Source organism: Medicago sativa, chromosome 5, assembly GCF_051527215.1.
Source record: "Medicago sativa cultivar Bolivia chromosome 5, Bolivia_mono, whole genome shotgun sequence".
Taxonomy (NCBI): Eukaryota; Viridiplantae; Streptophyta; class Magnoliopsida; order Fabales; family Fabaceae; genus Medicago; species Medicago sativa.
The window spans coordinates 21,546,304-21,566,862 of NC_140753.1; the positions used below are offsets into that span (position 1 = coordinate 21,546,304).

Consider the following 20,559-nt stretch of genomic DNA (forward strand, 5'->3'; position numbering starts at 1 on the left):
TCATTGTATTGAGTTAAGACCAACAACACAATTGAGATTGAACACCATATCTTCACCCAAAACTTAAAACATTAAGTTATGGGTCATTCTCATTTATATGTTGATCAACATAACTCTTTCATCCAATTCACATACCACAACAATCTCTACACAAAAGTACTCTGTCCTATAGTGTGAATTTAGGAATTTATTTCCTTCGTATTTTTTTTTGTTTCTCGATCTGCTATGCAATTTTTTGTCATTCTTTGCGATTTTCATCAAAATGTAGTGTGTATCCCTCATGCCAATTTCTGACCTTATTTTTATGAAATGTTGCAGATGAAGAATTTTAAGAATGCCTTAGCAACTTGTGGGTATGAAAGTTTACTTTAGAATCGCCAAATAGCTTAAATGAACAAGAATTAGAAGATTATTTGTCAAATTGTGAGATACTAATTAATTCAGTTGAGGGGGAGAAGACTAGTTGTAGAATGTAATTACTTTTTTTGTTTTGTAGGAGCATGTATATCAATAGTTCAAACAAGCCTGACATTTTGTATAGGGCTGCTGCAATAGTTCTAACTTCTAAAGCAATTTTAGATTTAAATTTCAATCTGCAAAAGAACACACTATAATTCGTGTAGTTGTGATGCAACACTTATGAGTGACATGCAAAGTCAAAAATTGGTACCAAGTTGATTTGGTTTCCATTTTCACTTTTGTATTGATCAAGCTGTTTAACTTTTTAACTTGATGAATATGAAATTTTAACACATTTATAAAGGATAATTAACAATGTTATATCAAATAAATGTGCTAATGTTAGCTATGGGTCTTTGAAAAATCAAGTCAATCGCAATAAAATGCATGGTATTCAAATGGAAAGAAAAGCACCAAAGATCGTCTCCTCTTTGCAGATGATGACCTCCTGTTTGCTAGAGCAAAATCCTAATGAGGCAGCCGCAATTATGAAAGTGCTGGAATCCTATCAGGCCTCCTCGGGTCAGGTGGTTAGTCCGGACAAATTTGAAGGGTCATATAATCGAAGTGTGCCTAATTATTATGAATATATGACCTGTCAACAGATAAACATAATGGCCGTGACATCTCTTTGTAGATATATGAGTCCATTGCTGGTTTTTAGAAGATCTAAGAAAGATTTATTTTCATTTCTCAAAGAAAGAGTCTGGAAAGTGAAATGGTGGAAAAAAAATTCCTATCATAGGTGGACAAGGCAGCATTGATTAAATTAGTTGCACGAGCTATCCCAAATTACATTATGAGCTGCTACAAATTACCATAAGATTGTTGCAAGGATAATGTTATGTCACTAAAGTGTCATACTCAATGTAGGATAATGTGTAATACTCAATGTATATGTATTATTATAAAACTTATATCATTAAAGTAACACCTCACGGATCCATATTTGCCATCTAACTATTATGTATTTTTTAAAATACAATCTTTTGAAAATTGATATAAATAATGTTTACGTTTTTTTTGGAGAAAAAAAAAATGAATTTCTTCTAACAGCTAATTGATGGGTAGGAACGTTAGCAGAACGTTTAACATTATTTAAAGTAAAGAAAGGAAAAGACTACTAATCTTCTAACAATCAATAATTACCAAACCAAAATAGGAGAAAATCATTGGATTTTGTATACATTCCTCGGACGACATTGAAATAGAACTCTTCAAAGACAACACATGTAAAAAAAAAATGTCACGAGCAAGAAAGAGGGCTAGTTTAAACCCATGACTTCTACAATATTAGAACTATGAAGAGTCTCAAATCACCAAGTGAGTTACACAACGAATAACAATTCTGCAATATTAGAATCATGAATAGTCTCCAAAATCGATTCTACTTGAAGCGGATTTGTAGTTTCTAATTTTAGAATTGATTTTCACATACATATTTATAGTTAAACTCACTTTTATAAAGATGTATCTAAACACAAACCACTTTTAATCAAAATTAATTGTACATAATCAATTCTATCAAAATCAATTTTTCACACCACACACGGCTAAACGTGTGTTTGGTTTCTCGTTTGCAATACACAAAAACACGTCTAAACACTTCCCGATACATTTTTACCGTGATTAACGTGGTTTTTTTTTTTTTGGAGTGATTTATATCAAACTCCCGTTTTGCAAAACATACACTAAATATGTTTGATAATTCAAACATGTTGATTTAATACATGTTTTAACTAATTTGGCAACTGAAGTTAATCAAATGTGAACCAATCCAGGGTGAAATAGTAGTAAAATGTTGTATATCAGAATTTGAAAAATCTACCACCCACACCCACTCACTCAGCTAACACAAACAGCACAGCACACAGGATGCGTAGCCCCGACTCCGACACCGACTTCGGGTGGCCCGGCCTTAAGCTCTCCCGCCCTCTCACCGACTCTCTCACAGACACCGACGATATAGCTCAGCCGCTCTTCCGCTTTCTCGCCAACTACATTGCAACTAAAACCTCTTCCCTCTCTGAAATCGAGATAGCTCGCCTCTCCACCTCCGAGATAACTCACCTCATCTCTCACCTCTCCGAAACCGATATCAACCGCCTCTTCAATGCCGGCATTTCTGAATTTGTCGACGGTATCTTCGAACCATTTGTTCCTTTCTTCAAAATGTTTTTCGCCGGTAGCTACTCTTTCTTTCTTCATCCATTTTACTTACTTGTAAATATCAGATTCATTGAATAATTTATGTATCTCGTTTATAATATAGACCAGATACACCAGAGGATGTTATTACTCATGTATCTCTTTCTTTTTCTAGGTTGCTTTGGCCTCATACTCTTAAAAAACGCCATCCTAATTTACCAGGTATTAGGGTGGAACAATTTTCCTTTTAATTCAATTCCTTTACCTCTCATAACTTCCATTAACATGGATTATTATTATTATTATTATAATTTTGAACTAACACTGTTATTATTTATTTATTTATTTATTGTTTTGATCGTAGCGGTGGAACAATGGATTGCCATCTTCTGGACGTGCTATTGCTCGACATGCTATCACTCCCACTACCGATGTTGCTGCTCAGGTAACAATCTGCTTGCTTGTGCTTGTGGATGCTCAGAGCTAGTGTTTAGGCGCACACATAGAGACAACTTTCTTTAGCATTTGCCGGATAAGTGTCTCCTTGTGTGTGTGTGCGAGTTTAAACACTATACATTTGGTTTTACTGACCTTACAAGACTAGCTCGTTAGCTCATTACTTGCCAACCCGTGTTAGGTTGTGCCAATTCGTATAATAATACTAAAAAACCTAGTTTAGTCACAAGTTTTTTCCTACTCATTGTGCCCGACTCTTCGACTCCAGCCATCCTCTTGTATGCAACAAACTTGAAATATATTTTAAGTCAACTGTGGGAACAACATTGTTTCAGAAAACTAAGTGATTAAAATGTGGTATAAGTATTTGTAATTAAAACTGAAAACAAGAAACGGAAGTAAAAAACAGAAGCGGAAACCAAACAGGCCCTTATATCTGACTTTTAAGTAACAATGCCCAACACCTTTGATGTTATCTCTTGTATTTTCCTTTTTAGATAATGGTCTGATGTTGTTTTATAAATATTCATTAGGAGCGACTGGAACCTTCGACGACGTCCAGATTTTTGTCAAGATCTTATAGAACAGATGTCAAGGTGTTGTTCTATCTCATACTTTGTTCTCTATTTTTATTTTTCTAACGACAACAAGTTTGGTTGTCATCATATGTTAATATGGACTCTAAGACAATACTTATCTCTATATGCCACGGTGTCCTTCTTTCCTAATTTGTAATTTGAAATTTAACAAATATTGTATGCTAAATGATATTCTTTTCAATTCAGGGTCTTCAAGTCATTGGAGAAATCTACAGTCGAGGAACCAACATGAGCTTTAGTCAGGTCAGCCTTCAGATTCTATCATATCAAATGCTATGATAAACCTGAGCAAAAGCTATGCGGCCCATGCGTGGTTGAACCAACATGGGCTTGATTTTGGTTCTTTGATTCTATCATATGAAGTAACCATTTGAAGCACTTGGATTAGCTGACCTGTACCCTTCAAACCATTTACAATACCTATCCATAAGGCATAAATTCATGTCCAAAACCACATCCTTGACCAATTTTCCATCCATCGACCTTGCAAACTTGCTGGTCTTCCACTGGTCACTTGAAAACATTCTAATCAAAGACCCCTTGTTGTCATGAAAACACCTTAAAGTTAAGTTTGATGTTGCAAAGGGAGTTAAGCCTGGTTTCACCAAATCTTTTCCTTTTGTGAAGTGTCGCCGGAGAGAAATGAGTAAAGTCCTAGTAGAACAAATATAGTTAGTAATTCTTCTACCTTTTGGATCTAGTTTTGTCCATTGGATCTGTCAATCATACAAATTAACCTTCACTTTATGTCATTCAACAGACTGGTGTACTGAGTAACCCTTTGAATTTTGTTTTGTCCAATGGATCTGCTAACTGCAGGAAGTAGAGCAGGGTCAGGAAGGCACGTCTAGAGCTGATGTTCCAAGCACTGGATCCACTGGTATTTCCACATCCTGTTTTTAATTGATTTTCTTTGTGGAGTTGAGGTGCAGATTTGGATCCCTTTGAGGAAGAAAATTTACAAAAGGGAAATGTTCCAATTACTTGTTTTTCGACTCCAGAAATGATAGAAAATGGCAATATAAACATTTATCCTCTGTTTTTATATTGCTCTGTTATACTTGACAAGTCTTTTACTGATTCATGTTTCTAACTGGAGTTGATTATCAATCTTGAACAAATAACTAAACTGATGATGATGCTGTTTATGTTGTTGTTGGCGTTAATGTTGTTGTTTGGTTCAGCCTTCACTATACAATATGCATAAAGATGAAAATGAATAAGTTTGATGCTATGAATCTTTTGTAGCCTGCTTCTTGTTGTTACTATGTTATAATTAGTTATCTATTTTTGTTGTGTGAAGAAGAGATTGCGCGTCTAATAGAAATGAATGAACGAAAAAAAGGTTCAAAACTTGTAGTATTTATATTCAGAGGTGAAGCGAAAATATCATCATATTATGAGAGAAAATGGAAAACCGCAACAAAACTAAGAATAAGGAATATGGTTGACGCTTTTGACAATTCATGATGTGTTGATTAGGCAGTGGAAATAAATGTAATTTTGAAATGGAATTTGGTTCATTCCTTAGCTTATTTGTTAACTTAAACAAGTGTTTGTACCATGATGATTCAAACAACTGTTAGACTATGGCAAGATTATGTCTAAAAACATTTTTTATGCTGCATAATGTTTATCGTGGCCAATGAAATCAACTCTAATGCATTGTTAATAATGTGCTTTGTCAATTTTCTCAAATAACCTAGAAGAATTTAGATGCTATTTACATCCTCTATCCATAGTGGAGTTTTTTTTCATTTATATTTTCCCTGTATAGTTTAAGAAATGGTAACACACCTAATTTGTTTTTTCTCCATAAGCTTGTTGTGATGTTGAATCAGTTCAAACACCATTTTCTATCCTATGTAATCATGTTTATATCTTGTTGATCATTGCTTGTTGAATTAAGATTTAAGAAATAAAATAGCCATCGATAATTGGAAGGTAATAGAAATATAGTGTGACTGGTGACCCTGGCACAAGGTTAAGGTAGAAGTCTTCCTAATCATTTGGAAAAGTTAGGACAAACTATCTTTGATATTCCTCATATGACATATAATGAAGAGCTGCATAAGGAATAATCTTTGGCATACTTGCTCTATTTCTACATGTAGTTGTTTATCTTTAATGTTGTCTCCAATAACTTCTCTTCCAATATATGCTAAATTTGAAAATGTCTACCGTAGTTGATGATCCCGAGAGTCTGCCATGAATGAGAGTCTTTCTCCTTGCCGGCGAATAGTCATGTAAGTTATGTCTACAAGTCTCTCATTGACAAGCTCTTGTTGCCTGTTTACTATTTTTTTTAAGGCATTGTTGCTTATTTACTTATTTTTCATCTTCTTTCCCTCTACCTTCATGATTTCTACTATTGCCATTTACTTGAGGGTGAGATACATGATGCTCTTTGGTCTTCAGGTTCTGTCCATGAAGCATATATGCATATGAATCATATATAAATTTAAAAAGGGAAAAATACATTTCAAAGGTTTCATTTGTGCTGACAACTAAATAACCAATAATTTGTTTAGTTATTTATATATCACAGTTGATTCTCTACTATGTGCATGGTTTGCTGGGTTTATCTCTTTTGCCTTTTGTTATTATATGAGCTTCTAATTATATTCTTTAACTTAGTAGAAATCATTGTTCCATATTTTCTATTCTTCTTTGTTGGGTACCTGAAACTATTGCTGGATTGTGAGACTTTTCTGGTTCAAGTTTCAAGCTAGAATGGTTCTCTTTCCTTTTTGAATTTTGCAAACCCCTTTAAACTAGGAATTTATTTTAGTTCACACATAAATGTCTATGATGTACTTTTGGTACTTAATCATTTTATCTTTTAACGAATGTTTGTCCTATTCTGTGTATGCTGCTTTGATATCGCTCCTTATTATTGTGTTAAATTACATGGCAAGTGGTTTCGTTACCAAAGTAAAATTTTCACATTCATTAGTTTTTTTGTTTATTTTTGCACAAGTGTATATATAGTATATTTGAGTATAAAATGATATAGTTGTTTTCCTCCCATGATGCAGGAAAAGAGAAATAAATTAGGTGAAGAGAAGTTTGTTCTGAAGTTGATAAAGGTTGTGAGTTTCATAACTGTTGATTGGATATTTGGATTTGAGTTCTATTTTACTATTGAGTTATTTTGTAATTAATAGACTATCTGGTACTTAACTTGAATGTCTTTTTTTGTTTTGAATGTCTTATGTGGTAGTTTATTTTAGGCTTAAATATGCAAAATGTCATGCAAATAGGGGTGACTTTGATTTTAGTTTTTGGAAAGAAGTATTTAACTCTTCTAGAGAGATTAAAACACTTTTAATTTGGTCTCAACATAATTGTTGGTGAATCGGACGTAATTTGATGAGGTAACTTGCATGACTAGACTATTTTTATGTTTTTACTCAACATTCTCCACTATTGTGTTCAAATATTAATGTCAAGACTTTATGGTGTTTTTGGTCCCCAATTTTTTAATTATATGATTTGGGTTCCCTGATTTCTTTTCAGCGATTTTAGCCCTGCATTTATCCCCTTTTGATTTTGTAATCCACACCTTTTTTTTCTTTATTTTCCTTCAATTTTAAATTGACGTGACAATTTTGGCATCCTTGCCACTTAGCCATTGTAAATACTTGTTAAAAACAAACTTAGAACACGTGATTGGTTTTTTCCCTTATTCATTATCCCAAATTCAATACTGAAAACCCCCGAATAAAAAACCATCTATTTAAATTTTAGTAAGAAATGTGTTGTGAATGAAAATTGACATTGAATATATTTATATATAAATTTTTTTTTAGTTATAGTAATATATTTAAGATAAATTTATTATTTAAATCAACCGTTAAATCTTCCCGACACATTCATTTTCTCCAATATTACAGCCCCCAGTTAAAACCGTGATATTTTTCTTTGAATTGAGTTGAAACTACTGAAATGTAAAGAGATTAATATACAGAAAAGATGATACCAATGTTTATACTCTTTCAGTCACATATCCTCCCTGGTGACTACCAGAGTCTTTAATCACGAAGTAGAAATTATAGTATCCTTTGGAGAAGCAATTGCAACTATAGAACTCTATTTTCAACTCACTGCAGGATAGCCTCGCCTTAGAGACGAATTACGTTTTGAATTTTATTTAAATTTTTTGAGAAATAAAATGTATAATTTTCAATAAAAATTTATATCTTCATATTGAAAATAGCTTAGTATGTTGATTTTGCTATTATCAAAATTGATTTTAAGTGAATTAATTCTAAATAAAAGTGAATTGAAGGTAGAACTATTTGTGTTTGAATACATAAATGAGTTGAACAATAATTTGTGTGTAAAACTAAATTCTAAAATCAAAAGTCATAAATTTTAACTCTAAATAAAATCAATTTTGGAGGCAAAATTAGTTCTAATTGAAAGCAACCAAACATATCAAAATTAATTCTACTTGTTAAAAATCAATTTTAATATCTCTAAAATTTAAACTTCTTTTTTATTCCAGTAAAGTTAAGTTAAACTTTACATGCACTAAATTAATTTATTAAAAGTACTTGAAGAAGCTGAGTCACATGACATTATTATACAATATTCCACTTCTCTCGGATTTTGTCTGTCTACTTAGGTGTTGGTTTCTGATTAGCAAAAACAATGTCCGAAAGTGTACAATTTCACAAAATGCATGCAGTAGAAAAAAAGCAAAAATTTTGAAAAGGAAAAAACAAATCCTCCCTCCGGTCCTATTTATAAGAGAAATTTAGGTCAACAAAATTGATGTATCTGGTTAAAAATTTAGTTTAAATACATCAATTTTTGTTGACTCAATTTTCTCTAATAAATAGGACCGGAGGGAGTACAAACTATAACTCCACTTTCTATCACTTTCTATCTTCACGGAAAAGCGACTCCTCTCTTGAGTTGCAACTTCTCTTCATTCAATGTGTTGAATACACCACAATCTATGAATCATTGACATAGTGCCCGTTTGGTTCAGCTTTGAATATAATTGATTCTGAGAGAATTGATTCTGATAGAATTGATTCTGACAGAATTGATTCTGAGAGAATTGATTTATGTTTGGATACAATTATGTAGAATTGATTAAACAAAATGATTTATGTTTGGATGCAATTATGTAGAATTGCTTTTGAATGTATAATTACTAAAATAGACATAGCTAAAGGAGAATTGATAAAGAATGGGAATTGATAAAAGGCAATAAAGTAAAATAACGTGTTGTAATAATAAAATATACAAACCTATACACGTTGTTCAAGGAGAATTGATTCTAGAAAAGCTAGAAGCTAGGATTTGTAGCTTCATGGAGAATTGCTTTTGGAGGACAAAAGCAATTCTGAAAAGCTGAACCAAACACGTTGTTTTTGGCTAGAATTGCTTTTGGCACTGTAGAGAATTGATTTTGGGCTAGAATTGTTTCTCAGAAGCCAAACCAAACAGGCCCATAGACACGTCGACACTGCTAAAATTTTAAAAAAATATATATAATTTAATATAATCACATGTTTAGCGTTGTATTTTTGATTAGAAGTGTCCGTGTTATAGAACATACAATGATATGATTAAATATATAAATATCTACCTGTAAAGACGATCAATCATTTTTCACAATACAACACTTGTTGAGTTCTTCTTTGTTCTTCTTCTTCCTGGAGAGAGAAGAGAACTAGAGAAGGATTTGCTGTATGTCAGTGGAATACTACAGTACAGTTTTGTACGGTGAGCTTGCTAACCCTTCACAATGGCCCCAGCTCAGGAAAAAACGACGCCTGACCCATCTCAGGATCCAACCCGAAACACTGATTCCTTCCCTCCAAAAACCACTCCTACTACCAAAGGTTCAACCTTTACCCTCTTATTACTACTTCTCACTTAACTCTTAATTTCTTCATTTTATTGAAAAAAATAGTTTTTTTTTTTATGTCAAATTCTACTACATGTTATTTGGGCAAGTTTTGTTTTATTTTTAGAATGAGAAAGTTTCATGATGAATTACTACTGAGTTTGAGTTTATGTATTTATTTGGAGTATTTACTATTTTGGTCTTCTTTCATGTACTGGATTAGTTTTTCTTTGTACTTTATGAGAATTTGGTTGAATAAGTAATGGACTTTTTATTTGGCAATGTGTAGTTTATGCTGTCCTTTTGTGTGTCTTGTGTCTTTCCTTCAGACTTTGATGTGGGATGGAGACATAATATGTTTTTTTGGCTTATTTGAGACGCGCTTCACAGACGTTGCTAACATGAATTTGAAGAGAGATTCAGAAGATTAAAACTTAAGTTGTCAGTGTTAAGTGAAAGAGGACGATTAGTTTAATATCTCAAGCACAATTACTTGTTTCTTTTTCAGTATTTGTTGACCCTTTATTCCTGTAAGTATTTTTTGTTTCGAAGGATTTAATGATTTATGATCCCCTCGGTAGTTGTTCTTCATTGCAATATGTTCTGTCAAATTTTCCGTTTTAATCACTTGCTTTCATAGGTATCCCGGTCATGATGAGAGCTCAAACGTGCCATCCTTTAGATCCACTATCTGCCGCTGAAATATCGGTAGCTGTAGCAACTGTTCGGGCAGCCGGGGCGACCCCTGAGGTAGATTGCTCTAATGACTTTTTCAATGTAGATTAAGCTTAAATATATGACTACTGTTTGGATACATAGCTTAATGAAGTGATTATAGAATAAATGCTTATTAGCTATTTCTATAACAAAAGATAAAACAAAGTCAAACTGTTTTCATATAAGCTATAAGCTGTTCTCCTAAGCTATCCTGGAGAGCTTTTGGAAGTAAGCTGAAAACAGCTTATCAAGATATCATAAGCTGTTTTCATAAGCTCTCTCAGACAGTCTCAACATTGTATGCAATTTGTTTGTATGTTGATGAGGTTATTCAAATATCTTATTTAGGTGAGGGATAGCATGCGCTTTGTTGAAGTAGTCTTGGTGGAACCAGTTAAGCAAGTTGTTGCATTAGCAGATGCATATTTCTTCCCTCCTTTCCAGCCATCGTTGCTCCCGAGGACGAAAGGAGGAGGACCTTTGATTCCTACTAAACTTCCCACTAGGAAAGCACGACTAGTTGTTTACAATAAAAAGTCAAATGAGACAAGTGTATGGATTGTCGAACTTCGAGAAGTTCATGCAGCAACTCGAGGTGGCCCCCACAGGGGCAAAGTCATTTCTTCTCAAGTTGTGCCAAATGTTCAGCCACCGATGGTAATTACTTACTATTTTATTTTCTTACACCCATTAATCCTTACATCTATTAGTTTGATATCAACATGGGTCTGTGTTATTCTCCCTACACTTTCAGGATGCCATGGAGTATGCCGAATGTGAAGCTGTTGTGAAGGACTTCCCTCCATTTCGAGAAGCTATGAAGAGGAGAGGGATTGAGGATATGGATCTTGTAATGGTGGATGCATGGTGTGTTGGATATCACAGTGAATCAGATGCTCCAAACCGCAGGCTTGCTAAACCACTAATATTTTGTAGAAGTGAAAGCGACTGCCCTATGGAAAATAGCTATGCTCGTCCTGTTGAAGGAATCTATGTACTTGTTGACATGCAAAATATGGTTGTTCTCGAGTTTGAAGACCGTAAACTAATCCCTCTTCCACCTACTGATCCACTTAGAAATTATACTTCCGGTGAAACACGGGGAGGAGTTGATAGAAGTGATGTGAAACCCTTACAGATTATTCAGCCTGAAGGTCCAAGTTTTCGTGTCAATGGTCACTTCATTCAATGGCAGAAGGTGATTGTTTATATCTGTATTTTATCAAAATCTCATTCATACGAGATATACTGTAAACACATAAAAGTAAGTAAAATGCTTTTTTTTGTAGTGGAACTTTCGTATCGGTTTCACTCCTAGAGAAGGTTTAGTTATTTATTCAATAGCATATATTGATGGAAGTCGAGGCCGAAGACCAGTGGCACACAGATTGAGTTTCGTTGAGATGGTGGTCCCGTACGGAGATCCAAACGATCCTCACTATAGGAAGAATGCATTTGATGCAGGAGAAGATGGCCTTGGTAAAAATGCTCATTCTCTCAAAAAGGTCAAGGCATTTTCTTTTGATCCAGTCTTTCTTAAATTTTTCTCCATTCTCATTTCTCAACGTAGATGAAATTAAATTTATTGCGCAAGATGTCGTCTTTCTTAAATTTTCTCCATTCTCATTTCTCAGCGTAGATGAAATTAAATTTCTTGTGTAAAATGTCATTATTGCAGGGTTGTGATTGTTTAGGCTATATCAAGTACTTTGATGCTCACTTCACAAACTTTACTGGAGGTGTTGAAACAATAGAGAATTGTGTTTGCTTGCATGAAGAGGATCATGGTATTTTGTGGAAGCATCAAGATTGGAGAACTGGTTTGGCTGAAGTTCGAAGGTCTAGAAGGTTGACAGTGTCTTTTATATGCACCGTAGCTAACTACGAATATGGATTTTTCTGGCACTTTTATCAGGCAAGTTGTATTCTGGATTCATCTATCTGATTTTGTATTTAAGTTGTATTTATACATGCTTAATTCCAACAATTTTCAATGTTCAAACTTCAGAAGACTGATTGGTTGTCTTTTAATACTTTATTTGTTCTTTCTTTCTTTTAGGATGGGAAAATAGAAGCTGAGGTCAAGCTTACAGGAATTCTCAGCTTAGGAGCACTGCAGCCAGGTGAAACTCGAAAATATGGCACGACTATTGCACCTGGATTATACGCGCCTGTCCACCAACACTTTTTTGTTGCTCGTATGGACATGGCCGTTGATTGCAAGCCCGGTGAAGCATTTAATCAGGTCAGTTTGCAATATTTTACAGTTGACAAAGTCTTCAATGCCAAAGCTTGAACAAATATTTTGATGGACTCGCACTTCAATATGACAAAGTAGTTACGGTGTCCTACGTCTCCCTGCTCAGGTTGTTGAGGTGGACGTCAAAGTTGAAGATCCGGGAAAAAACAATGTTCACAACAATGCATTCTATGCCGAGGAAAGACTGCTTAAATCAGAATTGGAGGCAATGCGCGATTGCAACCCTTTATCTGCACGTCATTGGATTGTAAGTTTTTCAACTTGGTTATATAAAAAATAAAAATAGAAATACTCATTAATAGCTTGCATCCAGAGTTGCTCAAGTGGATTTTCGGTTTCACAGGTTAGAAACACGCGGACTGTAAACCGAACTGGGCAGCTAACAGGTTACAGGCTAGTACCTGGTTCAAATTGTTTACCTTTAGCTGGTTCAGAAGCCAAGTTTCTGCGGAGAGCAGCTTTCTTGAAGCACAACCTTTGGGTCACTCCTTATGTTCACAATGAAATGCATCCTGGAGGAGAGTTCCCTAATCAAAATCCGCGTGTTGGAGAGGGTTTGGCTACTTGGGTTAAGCAGAATAGATCACTGGAAGAAGCTGATATAGTTCTTTGGTTAGTTCACTATATTCTATTTCTGTGAAGGTTATATGCTTTGGTTTAAAACTGTGCATTGATAGCTGAATACAAGTTATGTGTGTGTGTGTGTGTAGATGTAGATGATTATGATGTTATCCGATCTTATGTAATGTTGCAGGTATGTATTTGGAGGGACACACATTCCACGATTGGAAGACTGGCCTGTTATGCCGGTGGAACGTATTGGTTTTATGCTTATGGTATTCAACTCAACATTAACTTATTTCATTTCCATTCTTTCTGTGCAAATTTCAAATGAGATTCAAATCGAAATACTTTGAAAACAGGAGATTATTTGCCAAAGTTGGACTTCTTCTAATTTGATAAATAAACCACAATATGTTAATTAATTAGGCATATGTCTCTTGGAGAATGTTTTAGAAGCACATGTGGAAGCAATTGCAGTTTAGTAATAGACTGATATTGATTTATGTTCATAGTGTTGGTATTAATTTGGTCCTGCTATTCATAATGCAGCCACATGGGTTTTTCAATTGCTCCCCAGCTGTAGATGTTCCCCCAAGTGCTGGTGATTTGGATGACAAGGAGAATGGAATGCCTGCTAAGCCCATTCAGAATGAGCTGATTGCAAAGCTGTGAATGAGCCAAAAGTAGAGATATTTGGTGTTATGTTTATCTAATTACTATATTAAAATTTGGTTTCGGCCTAACTCAACCCTACAAAATTGACTTGTAAGGCAAGAGAAGTCTCCCATTGACTTGGAAAATTAAATAGATTTTCAGGTCGTATCTTATTTTTAATGCAATGTGAGACTGAACACATTGAGTGCAATAATTTGATTTAATTTTACTGCTTGCTAGTTAAACTAATTCAAAGTTAAGTTTCATGGGGGATATTTAAGAGTATTTAGCTGATGCATCTGATGACATTGCAAAATGATAATACTTGGTGCATGTCTGGAATCGTGACAAATTTGAAAAAATCATATTGATATTGTGATTTTGTTGAAATTCTAAAGTGTATTTTTGTCAAAATCATGTTGGCACACTCTAATTATGCCAAACCCACCTCCAACTAAAACATACACTTAGTGTATATAAAGGTGTAAAATTGATTCTAATATGTTTGGTTGTTTTCGAGCAGAATTGATTTTGCTTCTAAAATTGATTCTACTTGAAATTAGGATTTGTAGCTTTTGATTTTAGATTTGGTTTTCACATACAAATTTATAGTTCGACTCACTTTACATGAATGTATCCAAATACAAATCACTTTACCTTGAACTCACTTTTAGTCCGAATCAATTTTACATAATCAATCCACTCAAAATCAATTCTTGCCACCGTAGAACCAAACATACACGTGTTTGGTCCTACGGTGACAAGATGATTTTGAATGAATTGATTTTGTATAATTGATTTCAGTTAAAAGTGAGTTGAACAATTAATTTGAAGGTAAAAATCACGTTTGGAATCAAACTAAAATTTTTTAACTTCGAAGGTTCCACTTTTGGAGGAGTCAAAATTGATTTCAGAAGTGTACAATTGATTTTGAAAGGTTGGATTCCTCTATAGTAAATTTGATTTTGCCTCTAGAATTGATTTTACTTGAAGCTAGAAATTGTAACTTCCAAGTGTGTGTTTGATTTTGCGATGACATAAATTGAGTATGTAAAATTGATTTTGACATGTTTAGTTTTTGATAGATGCACTTAAATTTACGGTTCAATTCACTTTTACATGAATGTATCCAATATTAAATTACTTACATTCAACTTAATTTTTACAAGAATCAATTCACTCGATCAATTTTTCTCGCTACAAAACCAAACATAGAATCCATTCTAGAGGCGAAATCAATTATACTGAAAAACATCAAAACATTTCAAAATCAATTTCACATCTCTAGAATCAATTTGATTCATGTAAAAGTGAAATAAATATATACATCATGCATTTTGGTAATACGGTGGATTGGACAAAATCACAATATCACCATGGTTTTATCGAACTCACTTTGATACCAAACAAACATTTTTCCTGATGTCATAAAAACGAGGAAAAATGCCTCCTTTTAGATTATGTACTGCATTTCCATGAATATCATTATCTTGTTGATAATGATATCGTCTCAACTCTCAACCGAAGCTGTGATGTTATCTTAAGCTTTTGAATATAGTGCCTTTTAAACCAAAATCACTAAAATCAATCACATTTTTCATTATTGTACCAAGAAGATGTAATTGGTCAATATTGTTTTATTAGATTATTGATTGTCACAAACATGAAGACCCATAACACGGACATATCGATTATAATTTGACAAAACGAAATAATTATATGTTGGTGAACCTATAACCTAAAGTGTATATGGTACATAGTTGTCAAACTTAAGAAGTGTCTTTTCTAGTTTTAAAAGCATAAATAATGAGATTTAAGTTATGGATCATCCTAACAAATGCTTTAAGAGCACTAGTTAAGAAAGTAATAAAATAAAGAACAAATTTTGCATTAAAAAGAACAAATTTTTTTAATTCCAAAAGGTTAAATATGTTAGTGTAAACAATCATTTTTACACTTTCATTCACTCACTTGATACACTTGTTTTGAGAAAGAAGAAACAAAGAATAACAGAATAATGAAAAGAGAGAATGGAGAGAAAATTGAGATAGATCGAAGGAGAATTCACTTCAAAATACATCTCTTGTTATTTCTCATCCACTAATTGTTTATACATCATGTGGTGAAGCTAATTTGCTTAACAAGCAAAATCAAAACAGAAAAAACAAACTACCTCAAAACAGTTACAATCTCTAACTTCCTATTTATTGCTTGCAACCAAGTAATCACTTATTTATTATTAGCCTAAAATGAATTAATTTATCAACAAAATACACCATTTTTTGGATTTGCACTTATAAAAATAAGTTATACATCATGCATTTTTTTTCTTCCAGTTTATGTGAAAAAAATTCATCAAAATAATACGAAACAAATGTTCAATTAAATTGTTTATTAAAAAATTATCCTGTCCTCTATTGTAGTTTTAAGTTCAATTTTGTTGGCACAAAACTTAGGCAATGAGTGAAATGCCAAGAGTATGTGCTGTCCTGTTCTCTGTACTGTACCTTTCTAACAATCTGAGCCACCGGTTGTGCTGTGTTTATGTCCCTAATATTCTTGTCTATTTTATTGCACTAGATTTGTCTCAGTTTGTGGACCAATGTCATGATGTTTCTTTTTCCTTTTTTTTTTTTATATTAAGTACATGTCGACATAATGTTTTTTTAATATCGGATTTTGGACACATAATAAGTTCAATGGTACAATATGGAGTAAATAAAAATAAAAGGAAAGAATGAAGATAAAACAATATATGGAGTATTATTTGTCTATTTTGATGAACGTGTTGACTCACAATTGTGTATTTTATCCTTTATTATAAAAGCTAGACTTGCTTGGCTATCATGTTTGCCCTAATCCTCCCTACTTTGCCCTAATTCTCTAGCTTTTTTCCCTCCTAAACATGTACTAATTGCTCGAGTAATCTCATCCGTTCAAGCACTTGATTACATCCGCTTATTCAAACTTGAAAAAAGTTCTCTCACTTCGTTAATGCAATTGAATACGTATTAAAGCCTAATCAAGTCGGTCAAAATTCCCCTACACTAATTGCTAATCAGAAATAACTAATTCCCCTACACTAATTGCTAATCAGAAATAACATAAACATCCCTTAGAAAGTGGCAATTGAAAATGTTTCACGCATACATTTTTTACTGTTTCATGCATACACTAATTCCTATCACATTATTCTACTGACATTTCAATGTTTCACACATGCATTTTTTACACTATAATGTGCTATCCGATATAGAGTGATATGAAGATATGCGTTTCAAGGTGAAATTTCTCTCGAATTTTACCACTAAAGTATGCACTAATCACTCTACCATTTACTACCTATTAAAAGCAATTATGACCTACTTATTTCAAATATTAACACGTATCAAGGTTGATTCAATTTTGAATAGTAATTATTACGTACTGTTAAAGGCAATTAAGAACGTAGTTAATGGCTTGAAAATGTCGTTAATGACAATTAAAAACTTGAAAGTCGCATATTTTCGTATAGGAATTACTTTTAATTGCTTTTATGCATTATGCACTAACCACTCTACCAATTACTACCTATTAAAAGCAATTATGACGTACTTATTTCGAAAAATAACACGTATCAAGCTTGATTCGATTTTGAATAGTAATTATGACGTAGTGTTAATGGCAATCAAGAACGTAGTTAATGGCAATTAAAAACTTTTGAATAGTAATTATTACCAATAGAAGACTATGATTAATCACATTTGAAACTAACGAAGAGAATTGCCAATTATCTATTTAAATACCACTTAATTGTGCTAATACAACCATTCTCGACTTTAAGAAAATTTAAGCAAATATAACTCTTCTTGCACTTGCTAATATGGCAAACATTTTCACCCCCATTTCAGTTGTGACAGGTGGAAAGAAGGATTTGAAGTTGATTGTCTGTGTGGCCCATATATGGCTGATCCGTGATAAGGAAAATCCAGACGATATCATCTTCATGAACATGATATTGGTTGATGATAAGGTATATTATATAAATCAATTGTATAAATAAATGATTCATTTTTCAAGTTGCCACTACGATAACATATACTATGGTTTATGTTAATAACATGTTATTTTTTGTTTAGCGAGAACGGATCCAAGCCACTGTTCATAAGTTTCTGGTGCCAACGATTCAAGGAATGGTTGAAGAAGGAGGAACATATAAGCTAGAGAATGTCATGGTAGGATTTAATGAGTGAAATTACAAACTCTAATTGCCACACAAGCACAAACTTAATATGGAATTGGTGTAAGGCTTGGATCAAATTTCAAAGGAGTCAATTTTTGTTTGTTTTATTTGTAATGACTATTAACAAGAGTTACTGTAAGAGATGGGTTGAATACGTAAAAAAAAAAGGGGGTTGATGATAACCAATGATGAATGTGAAAATACTAATGTCACTTCAAATGTCATTTTTATAGTATTTCGTAATGTATGATAACTAATGTAAAATGTACGGTTTTCAAACTATATTAATGTCAAGATGATATGATTAATGTAATACATTTTTATCATATGAATATTTCATATTTTGATGAACGTGTTGACTCACAATTGTGTATTTTATTATCTATATTGCTTGCTAGGACAGAATGAATTAATAACGATCTTTGAAATTTCTACAAGGAAAAAGAAAGTTTTTTCCTCTACTATTGACATTTGTGAATTAAAATGTGATATGCAAGAATGACAAGAAATGTAGCACTAACGTGAATGTAAAATGTAGGGAAAATATACAGATTTGAATGTGCAAAGAATGAAAAAAAGGTGAATATTTCGAAAAGTAAAAATGATTTGAAAATTTAAAGAACTTCTAAAGTAAAAATATATAAAGTAAGGTGCATAAAAGTTTAAAGGATTTGCAAAGACTACTTTGACGAAAGTTTAAATGAATTGAAAACTTTGAACACAATTAAGGCAATGATAAAATGCTGGAAAGAAAAAACATGAAACTTAAAGTGAATAGATGATAAAAAAACAAGGGTATACTTAAAACAATGAGAATCGTAGTAACACTATTTATGAGATTCTTGACCTTTTACAATGACCATTCAAAACTAATTTATGGCTTTTGCATGGGTTGCATGGTTGTCTTGTACACTAGACATCTTATACTACAACGACTACATCTTCAACACATAAATTCTTGATTCTACCACTCTTCTAAAATAACTCATTTTTTCAACTCTTGAAAACAAAACAATATCTTTGTGTGATTGTGTCATCTTATTTTACTTCTGGTTTCATGAAAGTTGTCCTATTCGAGGACACCCAACAATAATTCCTAAAGGTTACTTTGGTTTATCCCAAAATATGAGTCTTTTTTAAAATTATAGATACATTTATTGATTTTTTTTCCTAAATAAACCCCTTATTAATATTACTAAATGTCTTGAAATATACACTACCCAGAAAAAATGTCTTGAAATATGAGAAATTATGGTTAAATAGACACATATGTAATATAATATTTTAGGTAGATCTAAATATAAAAAAAAAATTAAAATAGACACATTAAATTTACCATCCACTTTAGTATATGTGAAAAGGAGTATAAAAAAAATAAAAAAGAGTATTTTAGGTACATCTATTCTTTAAAAAAATAAAAAATAAAATAGACACATTAAATTTATAGTATCCACTTCTTTAAAAAAAAATACATGTGCAAATGCATATGATGCATATAAAAAGGAATGCAAGTAGTAATAAATATCATTATCATTTGTTTATAGATGTATTCAGCCTTCTCATTTACACCATTCACAATGGCGGTGTTTCACCTATTTAGCACCACAATAAATAGACATCCCATTGTGGAGTATAATTATATTGATGTCCATAGAGAAGAATGACTATGGAAGCACCCTCTCTTTATTTTTCGTGAGTCCCATTTAATAAGTCTTGATAAAATAAATAAATTTTGTTAAAATGTAATGATATAGAATTATTTGTGGGGGGGGACCTATTTAATAATTTATGTTGAGGTGTTGGGTTGAAAAAAAATTGATGCTTATTAAGTATTATCGTAAAATTAATGATGTGAACATAAGGGACATATTTAAGCACTCAATTTGAGGTGCTCTGTTGTGGATGATCTAAGAGAAATTAGCAAAATTAATTAGGATTATGACGGGGAAATATAATAAATATATTTAGTCATTTAAAAGATGATTTACTCAATCCAACCAATCTATAAATAAATTTTTTTTTTTTTTTACAAATCTATAAATAAAATTTCTAATTTCACTTTACAATAAACATCACATTAACTTTGCATTGAAAATGTGTAAAATAATTTATGTAATTACACCACCAGTCATAATTATAAGGAAAAAAATTTCATTTTTGGTTTATTGAAAAAATAATGTATGTGGTCTATAATATAGACAACATACATCATTTATTGAATGAACTTTTGTTTATAATAATGACCGGATGATGTAAGTATTAATAAGACATCTTTTTAGTATAAGATGTCTACAAATAGAAAATAATGTATGGGGTCTTTCTAACCAGTGCCCTCAAGGAAATGGTTAAAGATTCTACAAATAGAAAATTTGTCTTGAAAATATAAGATGTTACTTTTGATCAAGTAATGATTACACAACTTTTTGATGAAAACTTGTTTGTTTTGTATGCTTAATCAATACTCATTGGGTCACTGGTTAGCATTTTCCTTAGTATAATGATATTAAATAAATATAGTCAAATTTCATGACTTTTTTTAGATAGACAAAATGATAAAGCCATTATAAATTTAGACACACAATTGGAGGTGTCGGGGATCAAACCCCGATCATAA

The 20,559-nt window shown here is 32.4% G+C and overlaps 2 protein-coding genes across 3 annotated transcripts; both read left to right on the top strand.

Annotated features, from left to right (window-relative positions):
- Positions 1–2,294: 2,294 nt before the first annotated feature.
- LOC146920983 (uncharacterized) lies at positions 2,295–7,055 on the top strand. 2 transcript variants are annotated; one of them, XM_085714390.1, is made up of 8 exons: positions 2,295–2,644; positions 2,783–2,829; positions 2,972–3,052; positions 3,597–3,659; positions 3,849–3,905; positions 4,482–4,542; positions 5,849–5,908; positions 6,701–7,055. In XM_085714390.1, exons 1-7 carry the CDS (start codon positions 2,335–2,337, stop codon positions 5,872–5,874), a joined length of 645 nt encoding a protein of 214 aa, XP_085570516.1. In that variant the 5' UTR covers positions 2,295–2,334; the 3' UTR covers positions 5,875–5,908; positions 6,701–7,055. The 2 variants fall into 2 exon arrangements, with proteins under 2 accessions (XP_085570516.1, XP_085570517.1); XM_085714391.1 differs by lacking the exon at positions 3,597–3,659.
- A 2,230-nt stretch (positions 7,056–9,285) lies between these two features.
- Positions 9,286–13,888, top strand: LOC146920984 (spermidine copper dependent amine oxidase 1-like). Its single transcript, XM_085714392.1, has 11 exons — positions 9,286–9,523; positions 10,169–10,278; positions 10,594–10,902; positions 11,000–11,443; positions 11,535–11,750; positions 11,924–12,160; positions 12,305–12,490; positions 12,612–12,752; positions 12,849–13,117; positions 13,260–13,341; positions 13,619–13,888. The coding sequence occupies exons 1-11, from the start codon at positions 9,427–9,429 to the stop codon at positions 13,739–13,741; spliced, it is 2,214 nt and encodes a 737-aa protein (XP_085570518.1). The 5' UTR covers positions 9,286–9,426; the 3' UTR covers positions 13,742–13,888.
- Positions 13,889–20,559: the final 6,671 nt, after the last annotated feature.